Source organism: Narcine bancroftii, chromosome 1 (genome assembly GCF_036971445.1).
Source record: "Narcine bancroftii isolate sNarBan1 chromosome 1, sNarBan1.hap1, whole genome shotgun sequence".
Classification (NCBI taxonomy): Eukaryota; Metazoa; Chordata; class Chondrichthyes; order Torpediniformes; family Narcinidae; genus Narcine; species Narcine bancroftii.
The window spans coordinates 46593459-46607113 of record NC_091469.1 but is presented as its reverse complement, the minus strand read 5'-3'; the positions used below and the strand labels follow the sequence as shown (position 1 = coordinate 46607113).

At 43.6% G+C, this 13655-nt stretch overlaps 1 protein-coding gene across 1 annotated transcript in view; it reads left to right on the top strand.

The window, feature by feature from the left end:
* LOC138761051 (FERM and PDZ domain-containing protein 1) overlaps positions 1-13655 on the top strand; it is a 103840-nt gene that overhangs the window by 82832 nt on the left and 7353 nt on the right. Inside the window, exon 14 of the mRNA XM_069932969.1 lies at positions 13328-13472. Coding sequence (XP_069789070.1) covers positions 13328-13472 — 145 coding nt within the window. The remainder of the gene's footprint in view (positions 1-13327; positions 13473-13655) is intronic.

Below are 13655 nucleotides of genomic sequence, written 5' to 3'. Positions count from 1 at the left end.
TCCTTTTCCATTTCTGTTTTCTTATTTTAAACCCTTTATAAGACAACATTCCTACAACATCAAACATTTTCCTTATTCTCCTATTTATAACTTCTTTAGCCCCAATCTCCCCTTCCCCTCCTGAGTTGTCCTTTATCCCTTGTCGGACAACCACATCTCCCCTCTCCATTTGGGTTTGTGAATTCACTCGCAAGCGTCAACTGATTTTGCAGTGACCACAACTTCCCCCCACCCAGCCCCCCCAGAAAAGATTTCACTTTTCATATGTAACAAAGGTCACTCTTTTAATTCCCTCCTTATTCTCTCTATTCCATTTCCTTCCCTTATTAATTCTTGTCTATACTATCTATATTTTCCTCTAAATACAGATACATTCACGTATCCACATTATACCTCTACACTCTTATATCTCTTTACCCACATACATATCAATCGTGATCATTTTTACTCTCATTACACGTCTTCATCCCTCAGTCTATTTTGTAATTGTTCTGCAAATTTTCGTGCTTCTTCTGGATCCGAGAATAGTCTGTTTTGTTGTCCTGGAATAAATATTTTCAATACCGCTGGATGCTTTAGTATAAATTTATACCCTTTCTTCCATAAAATCGCCTTTGCTGTATTGAACTCCTTTCTCTTCTTCAGGAGTTCAAAACTTATATCTGGATAAATGAAGATTTTTTGCGCTTTATACTCCAGTGGCTTGTTGCCCTCTCTTACTTTTTCCATTGTCTTCTCCAGTACCTTTTCTCTTGTAGTATATCTTAGGAATTTTACTAAAATAGATCTTGGTTTTTGTTGTGGTTGTGGTTTAAAGGCCAATGCTCTATGTGCCCTTTCTATTTCCATTTCTTGCTGTATGTAGTTCTGGACATCCTAGGATCCTAGGGATCCAATCTTTTATAAACTCTCTCATATTCTTGCCTTCTTCATCTTCCTTAAGGCCCACTATCTTTATGTTATTTCTTCTGTTATAATTTTCCATTATATCTATTTTCTGAGCTAACAGTTCTTGTGTCTCTATAGCTTTTTTATTAGATTCCTCTAATTTCTTTTTTAAGTCCTCTACCTCCATTTCTGCTGCTACTGCCCGCTCTTCCATCTTGTCCATTTTCTTTCCCATTTCTGTTAAGGTCGTATCTATTTTATTCATTTTTTCTTCTGTGTTGTTTATTCTTCTTCTTAAATCATTAAATTCCTGTGTTTGCCATTCTTTAAATGACTCCATGTATTCTTTAATAAGAGAAAGTAAATCCTTTATCTTGCCTTTCCCTTCTTCTTCTATTTCACTGTACTCTTCCTCTTCTTCTTCCTCTGGGTTGGCCATCTGTTGTTTCTTTGTTGCCCTTTTCTTCTCTTCTTTCTTGTTTCCATTGTCTTCTGTGTTCTCTTCTTGCTGCAGGTGTTCTGCAGGTGTCGTTGCCGGCTGTGGAGATCGACTCCCCAGCTGGTCACCCCTCCCGTCGGTGTGTTCTTTTCATGCGCGGTTGTGCACTTTTACTCGGCTCAGTGAGCCATTTTTGTAGTCCCATTTCTACCGACCTGAGGGAGCGGGTTTCTCTCTCCACCGCGGGCCTCTTCGAACAGGTAAGGCCTTCTCCTTCTTCCTCCGTTGTCTTCTCTTCCTCTCTTCTTACCGTTGATTTCGATTTTTCTTTTTTTGTCGCCATCTTCTTTCCACCTTTATACTCACTTTTCTTTAACTTTTATTTCTGTGCCTTTGTGTTTTCCTTTGTTTTTTCCGACTTTTCTGGAGAGGGCTGGAGTTCACCGTCCGGCCACTACTCCATCACGTGACTCCTCCTCAGCTCCACCAACTTGACTTTTCTTTACAAGCGTTAATTTTTCTACAATGAAAAAATCTACCTAACTGTATCTTAAGTATACTTAATGAGGTTGTCTCCACTCCTTCATTGAACAGAGAATTCCACAGATTCACTACTCTCTAAGAAAAGCATCCTCCTCATTCCCATCCTAAATCTGAATCTTAAGGCTATGCCCTCCAATTCTAGTCTCACCCACAAGTGGCAACAAATTTTGTTTCTATCTTATCTATCTCCTTTATAATCACATATGTTTCTATAAGATTTTCTATCATTCTTCTGAATTCCAACTAGTATAGACTCAGATGATTCAAACTTTCCTCAAAGACTGAACCCCCCCCCCATCTCCCAAGCCCCCACCCCCCATCCCCCATCTCCAGAATCAACTTGGTGTACCTCCTCTTTTCTTTTCTTTTCTTTGGCTTGGCTTCGCGGACGAAGATTTATGGAGGGGGTAAAAGTCCACGTCAGCTGCAGGCTCGTTTGTGGCTGATAAGTCCGATGCGGGACAGGCAGACACGGTTGCAGCGGCTGCAGGGGAAAATTGGTGGGTTGGGGTTGGGTGTTAGGTTTTTCCTCCTTTGCCTTTTGTCAGTGAGGTGGGCTCTGCGGTCTTCTTCAAAGGAGGTTGCTGCCCGCCAAACTGTGAGGCGCCAAGATGCACGGTTTGAGGCGATATCAGCCCACTGGCGGTGGTCAATGTGGCAGGCACCAAGAGATTTCTTTAGGCAGTCCTTGTACCTTTTCTTTGGTGCACCTCTGTCACGGTGGCCAGTGGAGAGCTCGCCATATAACACGATCTTGGGAAGGCGATGGTCCTCCATTCTGGAGACGTGACCCATCCAGCGCAGCTGGATCTTCAGCAGCGTGGACTCGATGCTGTCGACCTCTGCCATCTCGAGTACTTCGACGTTAGGGATGTAAGCGCTCCAATGGATGTTGAGGATGGAGCGGAGACAACGCTGGTGTAAGCGTTCTAGGAGCCGTAGGTGATGCCGGTAGAGGACCCATGATTCGGAGCCGAACAGGAGTGTGGGTATGACAACGGCTCTGTATACGCTTATCTTTGTGAGGTTTTTCAGTTGGTTGTTTTTCCAGACACTTTTGTGTAGTCTTCCAAAGGCGCTATTTGCCTTGGCGAGTCTGTTGTCTATCTCATTGTCGATCCTTGCATCTGATGAAATGGTGCAGCCGAGATAGGTAAACTGGTTGACCGTTTTGAGTTTTGTGTGCCCGATGGAGATGTGGGGGGGCTGGTAGTCATGGTGGGGAGCTGGCTGATGGAGGACCTCCGTTTTCTTCAGGCTGACTTCCAGGCCAAACATTTTGGCAGTTTCCGCAAAGCAGGACGTCAAGCGCTGAAAAGCAACTAAAGTGACATCGTCTGCAAAGAGTACCTCCTCTATACCACTTCTAAAGCCACTATATCTCAATTGAGGAGACCAGAACACACACAGTGCTCCTGGTGTTGCCATTATCCTGTACAGTTGCAGCAGAACCTCCCTGCTCTTAAATTCAATCCTTGAGCAATGAAGGCCAGCATTCCATTTGCCTTCTGAATTACCTGTTACACCTGCAAACCAATGTTTTGTGGATTCCTGCATAAACACTCCCACATTCATTTGCATAACAGCATTCTCCAGTGTTTTACCATTTAAATAACAATCTGATCATGCATTTTTCCTTCGTATTATACCACAAAGTTCCTCAACATGGTTATCCAACTGCACGAAAACCAACAAGGTCGGGTCAGATACAGCAATGAGCTCTCTGAACCCTTCTCCATTAACAATGGCGTGAAGCAAGGCTGTGTTCTCGCACCAACCCTCTTTTCAATCTTCTTCAGCATGATGCTGAAACAAGCCATGAAAGACCTCAACAATGAAGATGCAGTTTAAATCCGGTACCGCACGGATGGCAGTCTCTTCAATCTGAGGCACCTGCAAGCTCACACCAAGACACAAGAGCAACTTGTCCGTGAACTACTCTTTGCAGATGCAGCTTTAGTTGCCCAATTCAGAGCCAGCTCTTCAGCGCTTGACGTCCTGTTTTGCGGAAACTGCCAACATGTTTGGCCTGGAAGTCAGCCTGAAGAAAACTGAGGTCCTTCATCAGCCAACTCCCCACCATGACTACCAGCCCTCCCCACATCTCCATCGGGCACACAAAACTCAAAACGGTCAACCAGTTTACCTATCTCGGCTGCACCATTTCATCGGATGCAAGGATCGACAACGAGATAGATAACAGACTCGCCAAGGCAAATAGCGCCTTTGGAAGACTACACAAGAGTCTGGAAAAACAACCAACTGAAAAACCTCACAAAGATTAGCATATACAGAGCCGTTGTCATACCCACACTCCTGTTCGACTCCGAATCATGGGTCCTCTACCGGCATCACCTACGGCTCCTAGAACGCTTCTACCAGTGTTGTCTCCACTCCATCCTCAACATTCATTGGAGTGACTTCATCTCCAACATCGAAGTACTCGAGATGGCAGAGGCCGACAGCATCGAATCCACGCTGCTGAAGATCAAACTGCGCTGGGTAGGTCACGTCTCCAGAATGGAGGACCATCGCCTTCCCAAGATTGTGTTATATGGCAAGCTCTCCACTGGCCACCGAGACAGAGGTGCACCAAAGAAGAGGTACAAGGACTGCTTAAAGAAATCTCTTGGTGCCTGCCACATTGACCACTGCCAGTGGGCTGATATCGCCTCAAACCGTGCATCTTGGCACCTCACAGTTCGGCGGGCAGCAGCCTCCTTTGAAGAAGACCGCAGAGCCCACCTCACTGACAAAAGACAAAGGAGGAAAAACCCAACACCCAACCCCAACCAACCAATTTTCCCTTGCCACCGCTGCAACCGTGTCTGCCTGTCCCGCATCAGACTTGTCAGCCAGAAACGAGCCTGCAGCTGACGTGGACATTACCCCTCCATTAATCTTCGTCCGCGAAGCCAAGCCAAAGAGAAAAATACTCCATCTGCCAGGCCTTTATCCACTCACAACCTATCTACATCCCTCTGCATCTCATCTTGCACAATTTGCTTTTCCACACAATTTAGTGTCAGCAAGCTTAGATGCACACAACACAGTCCCCACTTCCAAATCATTTATGTACTGTATATTGTGAACATTTGCAAGCATGGCACTGACCCCTGTGGCACTACACTATAGAGAAACAGCCATTTATCCCAACTCTCCATCCACGGTAATACATCATCCGAAACTCCATCCAGATTTTACGGTATCCCAAATTATCTGATGATGATAAATGAATTTACTGTCATATACGCACATTGCACAATTTACATGTAGTTTGAACAGGTACTTTGTGAAGAAAAAAAAACATCTGCAGCAGTATATCTTAAATTAAAAAGGGATAAATAAATATGAAAATGTAGAGGGTTAATAACTATTCACAGTTACCGTAATGGAAGAAAAAATAGTGTTACTTTTGGAGTGTTGGAGCAGTCCATGATTAGAGTGACAAATGAGGTTAAAGTGTCTAATAGCAGTTGGCGGCAAAACTCTGCATGCCAAACTGCATGAGTTTTTCAAGCTTTGTTGGGACCAAGGTAAACTGCCTCAGGATCTTCGTGATGCCACCATCATCACCCTGTACAAAAACAAAGGCGAGAAATCAGACTGCTCAAACTACAGGGGAATCACGTTGCTCTCCATTGCAGGCAAAATCTTCGCTAGGATTCTACTAAATAGAATAATACCTAGTGTCGCCGAGAATATTCTCCCAGAATCACAATGCGGCTTTCGCGCAAACAGAGGAACTACTGACATGGTCTTTGCCCTCAGACAGCTCCAAGAAAAATGCAGAGAACAAAACAAAGGACTCTACATCACCTTTGTTGACCTCACCAAAGCCTTCGACACCGTGAGCAGGAAAGGGCTTTGGCAAATACTAGAGCGCATCGGATGTCCCCCAAAGTTCCTCAACATGATTATCCAACTGCACGAAAACCAACAAGGTCGGGTCAGATACAGCAATGAGCTCTCTGAACCCTTCTCCATTAACAATGGCGTGAAGCAAGGCTGTGTTCTGGCACCAACCCTCTTTTCAATCTTCTTCAGCATGATGCTGAACCAAGCCATGAAAGACCCCAACAATGAAGACGCTGTTTACATCCGGTACCGCACGGATGGCAGTCTCTTCAATCTGAGGCGCCTGCAAGCTCACACCAAGACACAAGAGAAACTTGTCCGTGAACTACTCTTTGCAGACGATGCCGCTTTAGTTGCCCATTCAGAGCCAGCTCTTCAGCGCTTGACGTCCTGCTTTGAGGAAACTGCCAAAATGTTTGGCCTGGAAGTCAGCCTGAAGAAAACTGAGGTCCTCCATCAGCCAGCTCCCCACCATGATTACCAGCCCCCCCACATCTCCATCGGGCACACAAAACTCAAAACGGTCAACCAGTTTACCTATCTCGGCTGCACCATTTCATCAGATGCAAGGATCGACAATGAGATAGACAACAGACTCGCCAAGGCAAATAGCGCCTTTGGAAGACTACACAAAAGAGTCTGGAAAAACAACCAACTGAAAAACCTCACAAAGATAAGCGTATACAGAGCCGTTGTCATACCCACACTCCTGTTCGGCTCCGAATCATGGGTCCTCTACCGGCACCACCTACGGCTCCTAGAACGCTTCCACCAGCGTTGTCTCCGCTCCATCCTCAACATCCATTGGAGCGCTTACATCCCTAACGTCGAAGTACTCGAGATGGCAGAGGTCGACAGCATCGAGTCCACGCTGCTGAAGATCCAGCTGCGCTGGATGGGTCACGTCTCCAGAATGGAGGACCATCGCCTTCCCAAGATCGTGTTATATGGCGAGCTCTCCACTGGCCACCGTGACAGAGGTGCACCAAAGAAAAGGTACAAGGACTGACTAAAGAAATCTCTTGGTGCCTGCCACATTGACCACTGCCAGTGGGCTGATATCGCCTCAAACCGTGCATCTTGGCGCCTCACAGTTTGGCGGGCAGCAACCTCCTTTGAAGAAGACCGCAGAGCCTACCTCACTGACAAAAGGCAGAGGAGGAAAAACCCAACACCCAACCCCAACCCACCAATTTTCCCCTGCAACCGCTGCAATCGTGTCTGCCTGTCCCGCATCGGACTTGTCAGCCACAAACGAGCCTGCAGCTGACGTGGACTTTTTACCCCCTCCATAAATCTTCGTCCGCGAAGCCAAGCCAAAGAAGAGCAGTTGGAAGTAAATTGTTCTTGAACCTAGAGGTGCTGGTCTTCAGACTTCTGGACTTTCCATCTGAAGGCAACAGTGAGAAGTCACAATGTGTCAAAATATACAGCAGTGAATCTGTCCACAGCAGGAGTCTATGTTGAAACATCTGATCAGGAGGCAAGATGATGAAACAAGATTAACATGTGTAAAGACTTTAAATGATTCAGTTACAAACTGCACCAACCTTTTTCAAACTTTCTTATGTTTCGTCCCAGCCTTTTACCCACAAATGTGAAAACCTGCTGATTTAGAACCCAGTCAACAGGATTTCTCAAAACAATGAGGCCTCTCTTCACTTTACACACACAAAAAAAAAATCAATTAATAAAAAATGGCTCAAAACTGCAAGGGGAAAAAGATAGATTATGATCAAAAAAATTCATGGTATAGTAGTTGAGTAGATTGACACTGCAAGAGGCTCAGTGGTGTTAATCTTAACAATTTGCTGGAAGGAAAGAGCAGTGCTGCATTCCCTTATCTCTCATTAGCAAGTGGGATGTAACAGAATGTATCTGGCAATTTGCCTGAGGTTAATATGCCCCTGCTGTGGGGAGGATACATCATCCATCTGAATTCTATAGCTCACAAATATTATTGCTTGGGGAATAAGAATGTTGAATTTTCCTCCTGGTGCTAACCCCTATAGTCACTTGGTTTCAAATGAAAGGATCAGAGTGATGAAAAGAACTTGGAGAGTTGCCATAGCATGAGGATTGAGTGGAAGATTGTGCAATTCCCTGTTCTGAGGGGAGCAAATTGTCACTCACGAGGAAGAGGAGATACTATTTTTTTTGTCCCTCAATAATTGCCATCTGTAACATTTGAAGTAGTTTTCCCTTTGTCTTTTCAACTGAGGGAACTGGTGTCACCCAGCAAAAATTCTACATCTTCTGCCAATTGAGGGAATTGGTGTCACCCAACAAGGATTCCGCAGCTCCTCTCAATTGAGAGAACTGGTGTCACCCAGCAAGGATTCCACAGCTCCTCTCAATTGAGGGAACTGGTGTCACCCAGCAAGGATTCCACAGCTCCTCTCAATTGAGGGAACTGGTGTCACCCAGCAAGGATTCCACAGCTCCTCCCAACTGTGGGAACTGGTGTCACCCAGCAAGGATTCCACAGCTCCTCCCAACTGTGGGAACTGGTGTCACCCAGCAAGGATTCCACATCACCTGCCAAGTACCAAGGGTCCTACTAAGTAGTTCTGGCATCTGGGAACTCTGGTGTAATTTAACAGTTAGCAAATGGGAAGAAGTCCCTACTCTCCCTTCAAAGGTAGTTTTATGGGCTATCATTTAGAGGCAGTAAAAACCAGGTGGATTAAGAATTTCCTCATCCTGACCTAAACCCAACTTTCTGCCATAATTACATGGTTCTTAACTTCAAGTCTGCAGATTATGGCAAAGAAAAAAAAACTCCCAGACTAACTATCCCAAGGTAACTTCCTTCTTGATTAAATAGGGGAAATCTTCCTTTAAAGACCAGCTAATATTGCAGCTGGTGAGATTCTTTTTGCTTGATGTCCCTTTGACTGTGAATAACATTCTACTCAAATATGGAATATTCTTTGGTCTTGTGTAGCTACACTGGCACAGAGATGCTTGTGATGCCTAATTTTTAATCCCATAGGAAAGCCAAAATACATTGTGTGTGGAGTTAGCTTGGTTGTTGGAATGGCCATAATCATGAAAATTTTAATTGACCTTATTTTCAGGGCTCTATTCCCAGAATGACCAGAGTTCAGTCAAGCTACCATGGCATCAGCCATTTGCTGCCATTTCATCATCATACTTGAGGACCAGTCTCCACTCTATTCATTGATAGCATGTTAGTTGCTGATTTATCGCCTGGCAGTCGCAGGTAGTACCAGGTACTTGCATATTCCTCAGCAAACAATGAGAAGCTGGAGGGATTCAGCAGGTCAGGCAGCATCCATGAAAATAAATGGACATCCAACATTTTTGGTAGGGAACCTTCCTTCGAGACCGTCCTACTCTTTGCAAACCTGACTTGATCTACATTTTATCTTCATTCACTGTATGTAACAACATCTTGCATGACCACTATTTATTACCTACCCTTAAATGCTCTTGAGAAGGCAGTGATAAGTTGTCTCCTTGAACCATAAAGGAGCTATTTAATAGTCAGAATCAAAATTTATTGTCATGAATGTGCTACAAAATTCATTGCTTTGTAGTAGCATTACAGGTGCAAAAATTGCAATAAATTATATTTTTAAAATAAATAAATTAGTGCAAAAAGTGAGGTAGTATCTGTGGTTAATTGTCCATTCCAAAGGGAGGGGAAGAAGCTGTTCATTTTCAGGCTCTTGTAATTCCTTCCTGATGGTAACAGTGAGAAGAGGGCATGGCCTGGTGGTGAGGATCTTTGATGATAGAAGCTGCTTTCTTGAGACACAGCCTTTTGTAGATTACCTCAATGGAGTGAAGACTAATGCCATGATGGTGCTGGCCGAGTTCACAACTCTCTGTAGCATCTTTCTGTCCTGTGCATTGCCACCTCCATACCAGACAGATGCAACCAGTCAGAATGCTTTCCACAAATGCTTCAACACCTGTAGAAATTTGCAAGAATTTTTGGTGACATACCTAATCTCTTCCAACTCCTAATGAAGTATAAAGCTGCTGGCGAGCCCTCTTCATTAACACATCGACATGAAGGCCCCAGGATAGATCTTAAGAAATGTTAACACCCAGGAATTTGAAGTTCTTAACCCTTTCCATTGTAGAGCCTTTGATGTGTTCTCCTGAAATCCACAATCATTTGCTTAGCTTTGCTAATATTGAGTGCAAGGTTGTTGTTGAAGCGACTGCTCTCTCTATTTTCCATTCTTGTGTATTTTACATTAATCTGTTTTACAACCTTCTGAATTTTATTTTCTCTGCTGAAATTTACTCTTCTTTAAAATTTCACTACCATCTTCAAAAGCAGAAGGAGAAAGAAAACAAAAGCTACCAACCTCTTAATGAGCTAACTTTAGTTGGAGAAAATACTGGGTTTTCAATAATGGATGTGATATCAAACACACTCAAAAAATACTGGCACAATGGATTTATGAAAGGGATGAGATCTTAAACCAAGTAATTCACAAAGATGAGAAAGTTGTGGATCTGATGTACTTGGATTTTCTGAAATATTTCACACGAGATTGGTGAAGCAGGTTAGAACACATACATGAATTGAAATGCGACCAACGAGTGGAAGGCAAAGTGTTGAGATAAGCAGATCCTTCTCGGGTTGGTTGGCCATGATTAATGAGCACTATGGGGGACATTATTCTCAATTTGTATCAACAGTTCGGGAATGCAAAGGAACCTTTGCTAATGACAGTGATCAGGAGGCTTCAAGAGAAATATAGCCAATCTAATTGAATGGACAACATCGTGACAGTTGAAACACAATGTGGAAAAATGTCCATTTACCAACTTTGCTTAAAAAATTAGAAATGCTGAGTGTTTTAATTGGTGAAAAATTGGGAAATATTGATTTTGAAACTGTCCTTGATGTCCTTATGCAAAAATCACAAAAACTAAAATGCAGGTGCCATAAGAAAATAATATGTTAAAGGGATGAAATTCTTCATGGCTATTGGATTTAAGAATGAGTAAAATTGTCTTACTACAGTTAGACAGGTTCTTGTTGAGGCTACACCTGGAGTATTGTGTATAATTTTAATCTTTTTATCTAAATTATGGGTTGTAGAGGAAATGCAATGAGAGTTCACCAGAGTGACTCTTGGGATGGCAGATCTGCCACATGACAAGTGAATGAGTAAACTAGGCCTCTATTCTATAAAGTTTAGATGAATAAGGGGTGACCTCAATGTGATAGTGAGAAGACTTGGCAGTAATTGCAGGTAGGATAGACCCATATCGTCTAGGACTATGGATAAAAATGTAGAAAAAAAAGAATAGGCCATTCAGCCCTATTTCTTGCTCAGCCATTCAACATGACCATGGCTAATTATTTATCTTAATATCACATTCCTGTGTTCTCCTGAACCTTGTAATGTTTTAGATCATTATCACAAAATGGGCTATTTAGAGTTAAAATAAGGAAAAAAAAAGTACTCAAAAAGTGATGATACTTTGCAATTCTCTACATCAGAAGGCTCTTGAAGCTCAGTCATTAGTTGCACTCAGAGACTGATATATTTCTGCATCAGAAGGATTAAAGAAGATTGGGACAGAATTTGTTGAAGTTTAGTGTTGAGGGTCATTCAAGATCTTGTCTAATGACAGAGCAGACTTGCAGTGATGCTTATCCTACTCCTGATCTTTGATTTCCTAGCTATTTTACCAATATGTTCTTTATGACTAAGCCTTGAGCAAGGGCCAAATAAATTCAATGGTAGTGAATAGTATCATGAGAAAGTTATAGGACATCCCTCAAAAGTTTCAGCTAGATTTTTCACTGCTAGTTGATGAGCAGAATCTTCTGTACTTTTTCCATCTTTAACCTAAATTATTTGCATCACATTGGCCAAGGCTTGGTCTGAAGACCAAACATGGTACCTATTTGATTGTTCAATCAAAACAAAGTCATGAGACGGTATAGTTAGTTTAGTGGTTAGCACAACGTTATTAAAGTGCCAGCAACCTGGTTTCAAACCTGACGCTGCCTGTAGGGAAGTTGTACATTCACCCTGTAGCTGCGTGGGTTTCTCCCCAAATGCCAAAGACGTATGGGGCTAATTGGTCATATGGGTACATTTGAGCAGTGCGGGCTCATGGGGTGGAGTGGCCTGTTACCATAAAGTGAGAAGATAGGAGAGCGGCAAGTAAATATTCTAATCAAAACATAAATAGTCATCAATAGGTTTTTTTTTAAAAAACATATGGTATAGAGTCAGTTGTACAGCAGGGAACTAAAGCGGCATCGTCTGCAAAGAGTAGTTCACGGACAGGTTTCTCTTGTGTCTTGGTGTGAGCTTGCAGGCACCACCTACGGCTCCTAGAACGCTTCCACCAGCGTTGTCTCCGCTCCATCCTCAACATCCATTGGAGCGCTTTCATCCCTAACGTCGAAGTACTCGAGTTGGCAGAGGTCGACAGCATCGAGTCCACGCTGCTGAAGATCCAGCTGCGCTGGATGGGTCACGTCTCCAGAATGGAGGACCATCGCCTTCCCAAGATCGTGTTATATGGCGAGCTCTCCACTGGCCACCGTGACAGAGGTGCACCAAAGAAAAGGTACAAGGACTGCCTAAAGAAATCTCTTGGTGCCTGCCACATTGACCACCGCCAGTGGGCTGATAACGCCTCAAACCGTGCATCTTGACGCCTCACAGTTTGGCGGGCAGCAACCTCCTTTGAAGAAGACCGCAGAGCCCACCTCACTGACAAAAGACAAAGGAGGAAAAACCCAACACCCAACCCCAACCAACCAATTTTCCCCTGCAACCGTTGCAACCGTGTCTGCCTGTCCCCCCGCATCGGACTTGTCAGCCACAAACGAGCCTGCAGCTGACGTGGACTTTTTACCCCCTCCATAAATCTTCGTCCGCGAAGCCAAGCCAAAGAAAGAAGAAGACAGCAGGGAAACAGGCTTTTCGGGCCATTGAGTCCACACTGACCATTTGAGGATCCATCTACACCACATACCATTTTATTCTCACATTCTCTTCTGCAGCCCCAGATCCCACAACTCACTTACACACATTGGGTAAAATTACAATAGTCAATTAACCTAGCCACTCACACATCTTTGGGCTGTGAGAGGAAACTGGGGCACCTGGGCAAAATCATCGTGAGCACAGGGAGAGCTCAACACAGATAGCACCGGAGGTCAGGATTGAACCCAGGTTGCTAGGTGAGCAGCGGCAGCTCCACTCTGCCACACAAATAGGAATTCGCTCTTTTTTTTGGACTCTTTTGATCTAACCTTTTTATTTTCTTTCTTCATTTCTCTTTCTTTAGCTGACCTAAATCCAATTCTCATCTTTCACATCATTCCTTTGTCTCAAGGACATCATAGAGTTGTCCTATCATTCCCCACTGTCCTAAATGGACCTCCCCATTAGCTTGCAGCCCCAGATACTTTTTTGTCTAAAAATATCTAGACTGAAGAGGAGATAAAAGATCTAACTAATGAGATAAGATAATGAATCACCTGTTTCCAGCAATGATATTGTGCATATCCTACTTGGAGTGAGCGAGTCAGTGGAAGGTTTGGGCTGAGTTAATATACTGACTATATATTTCTGTTCACAGTCCCTGACATTGTTGTTGGAATCTCACCATGCTAAAGACCTTGTGTGCTTCATCGCTGGGTATCATAGGCTATATGTGAACTCCAAAGACTCTATATTTACTTGGCCTGGCAATTATCAAAGTCAACCGTTTGCAACTGAGGAAGGTAATGGTTTGGTTATTGTTTATTTTAAAATAAGAAATCTGGTTGTTTTCTGGTCATTATTGTACCCGAAGTTTGCTTCCATTGTCACTACTTCTTGTTGTATTTGCTACTATTGTAAATCTGAAGATTTTCAGAATGCACGGGGGAGAGGCTGATCATGTTCCCGGGCAGTGTTGATTTGCA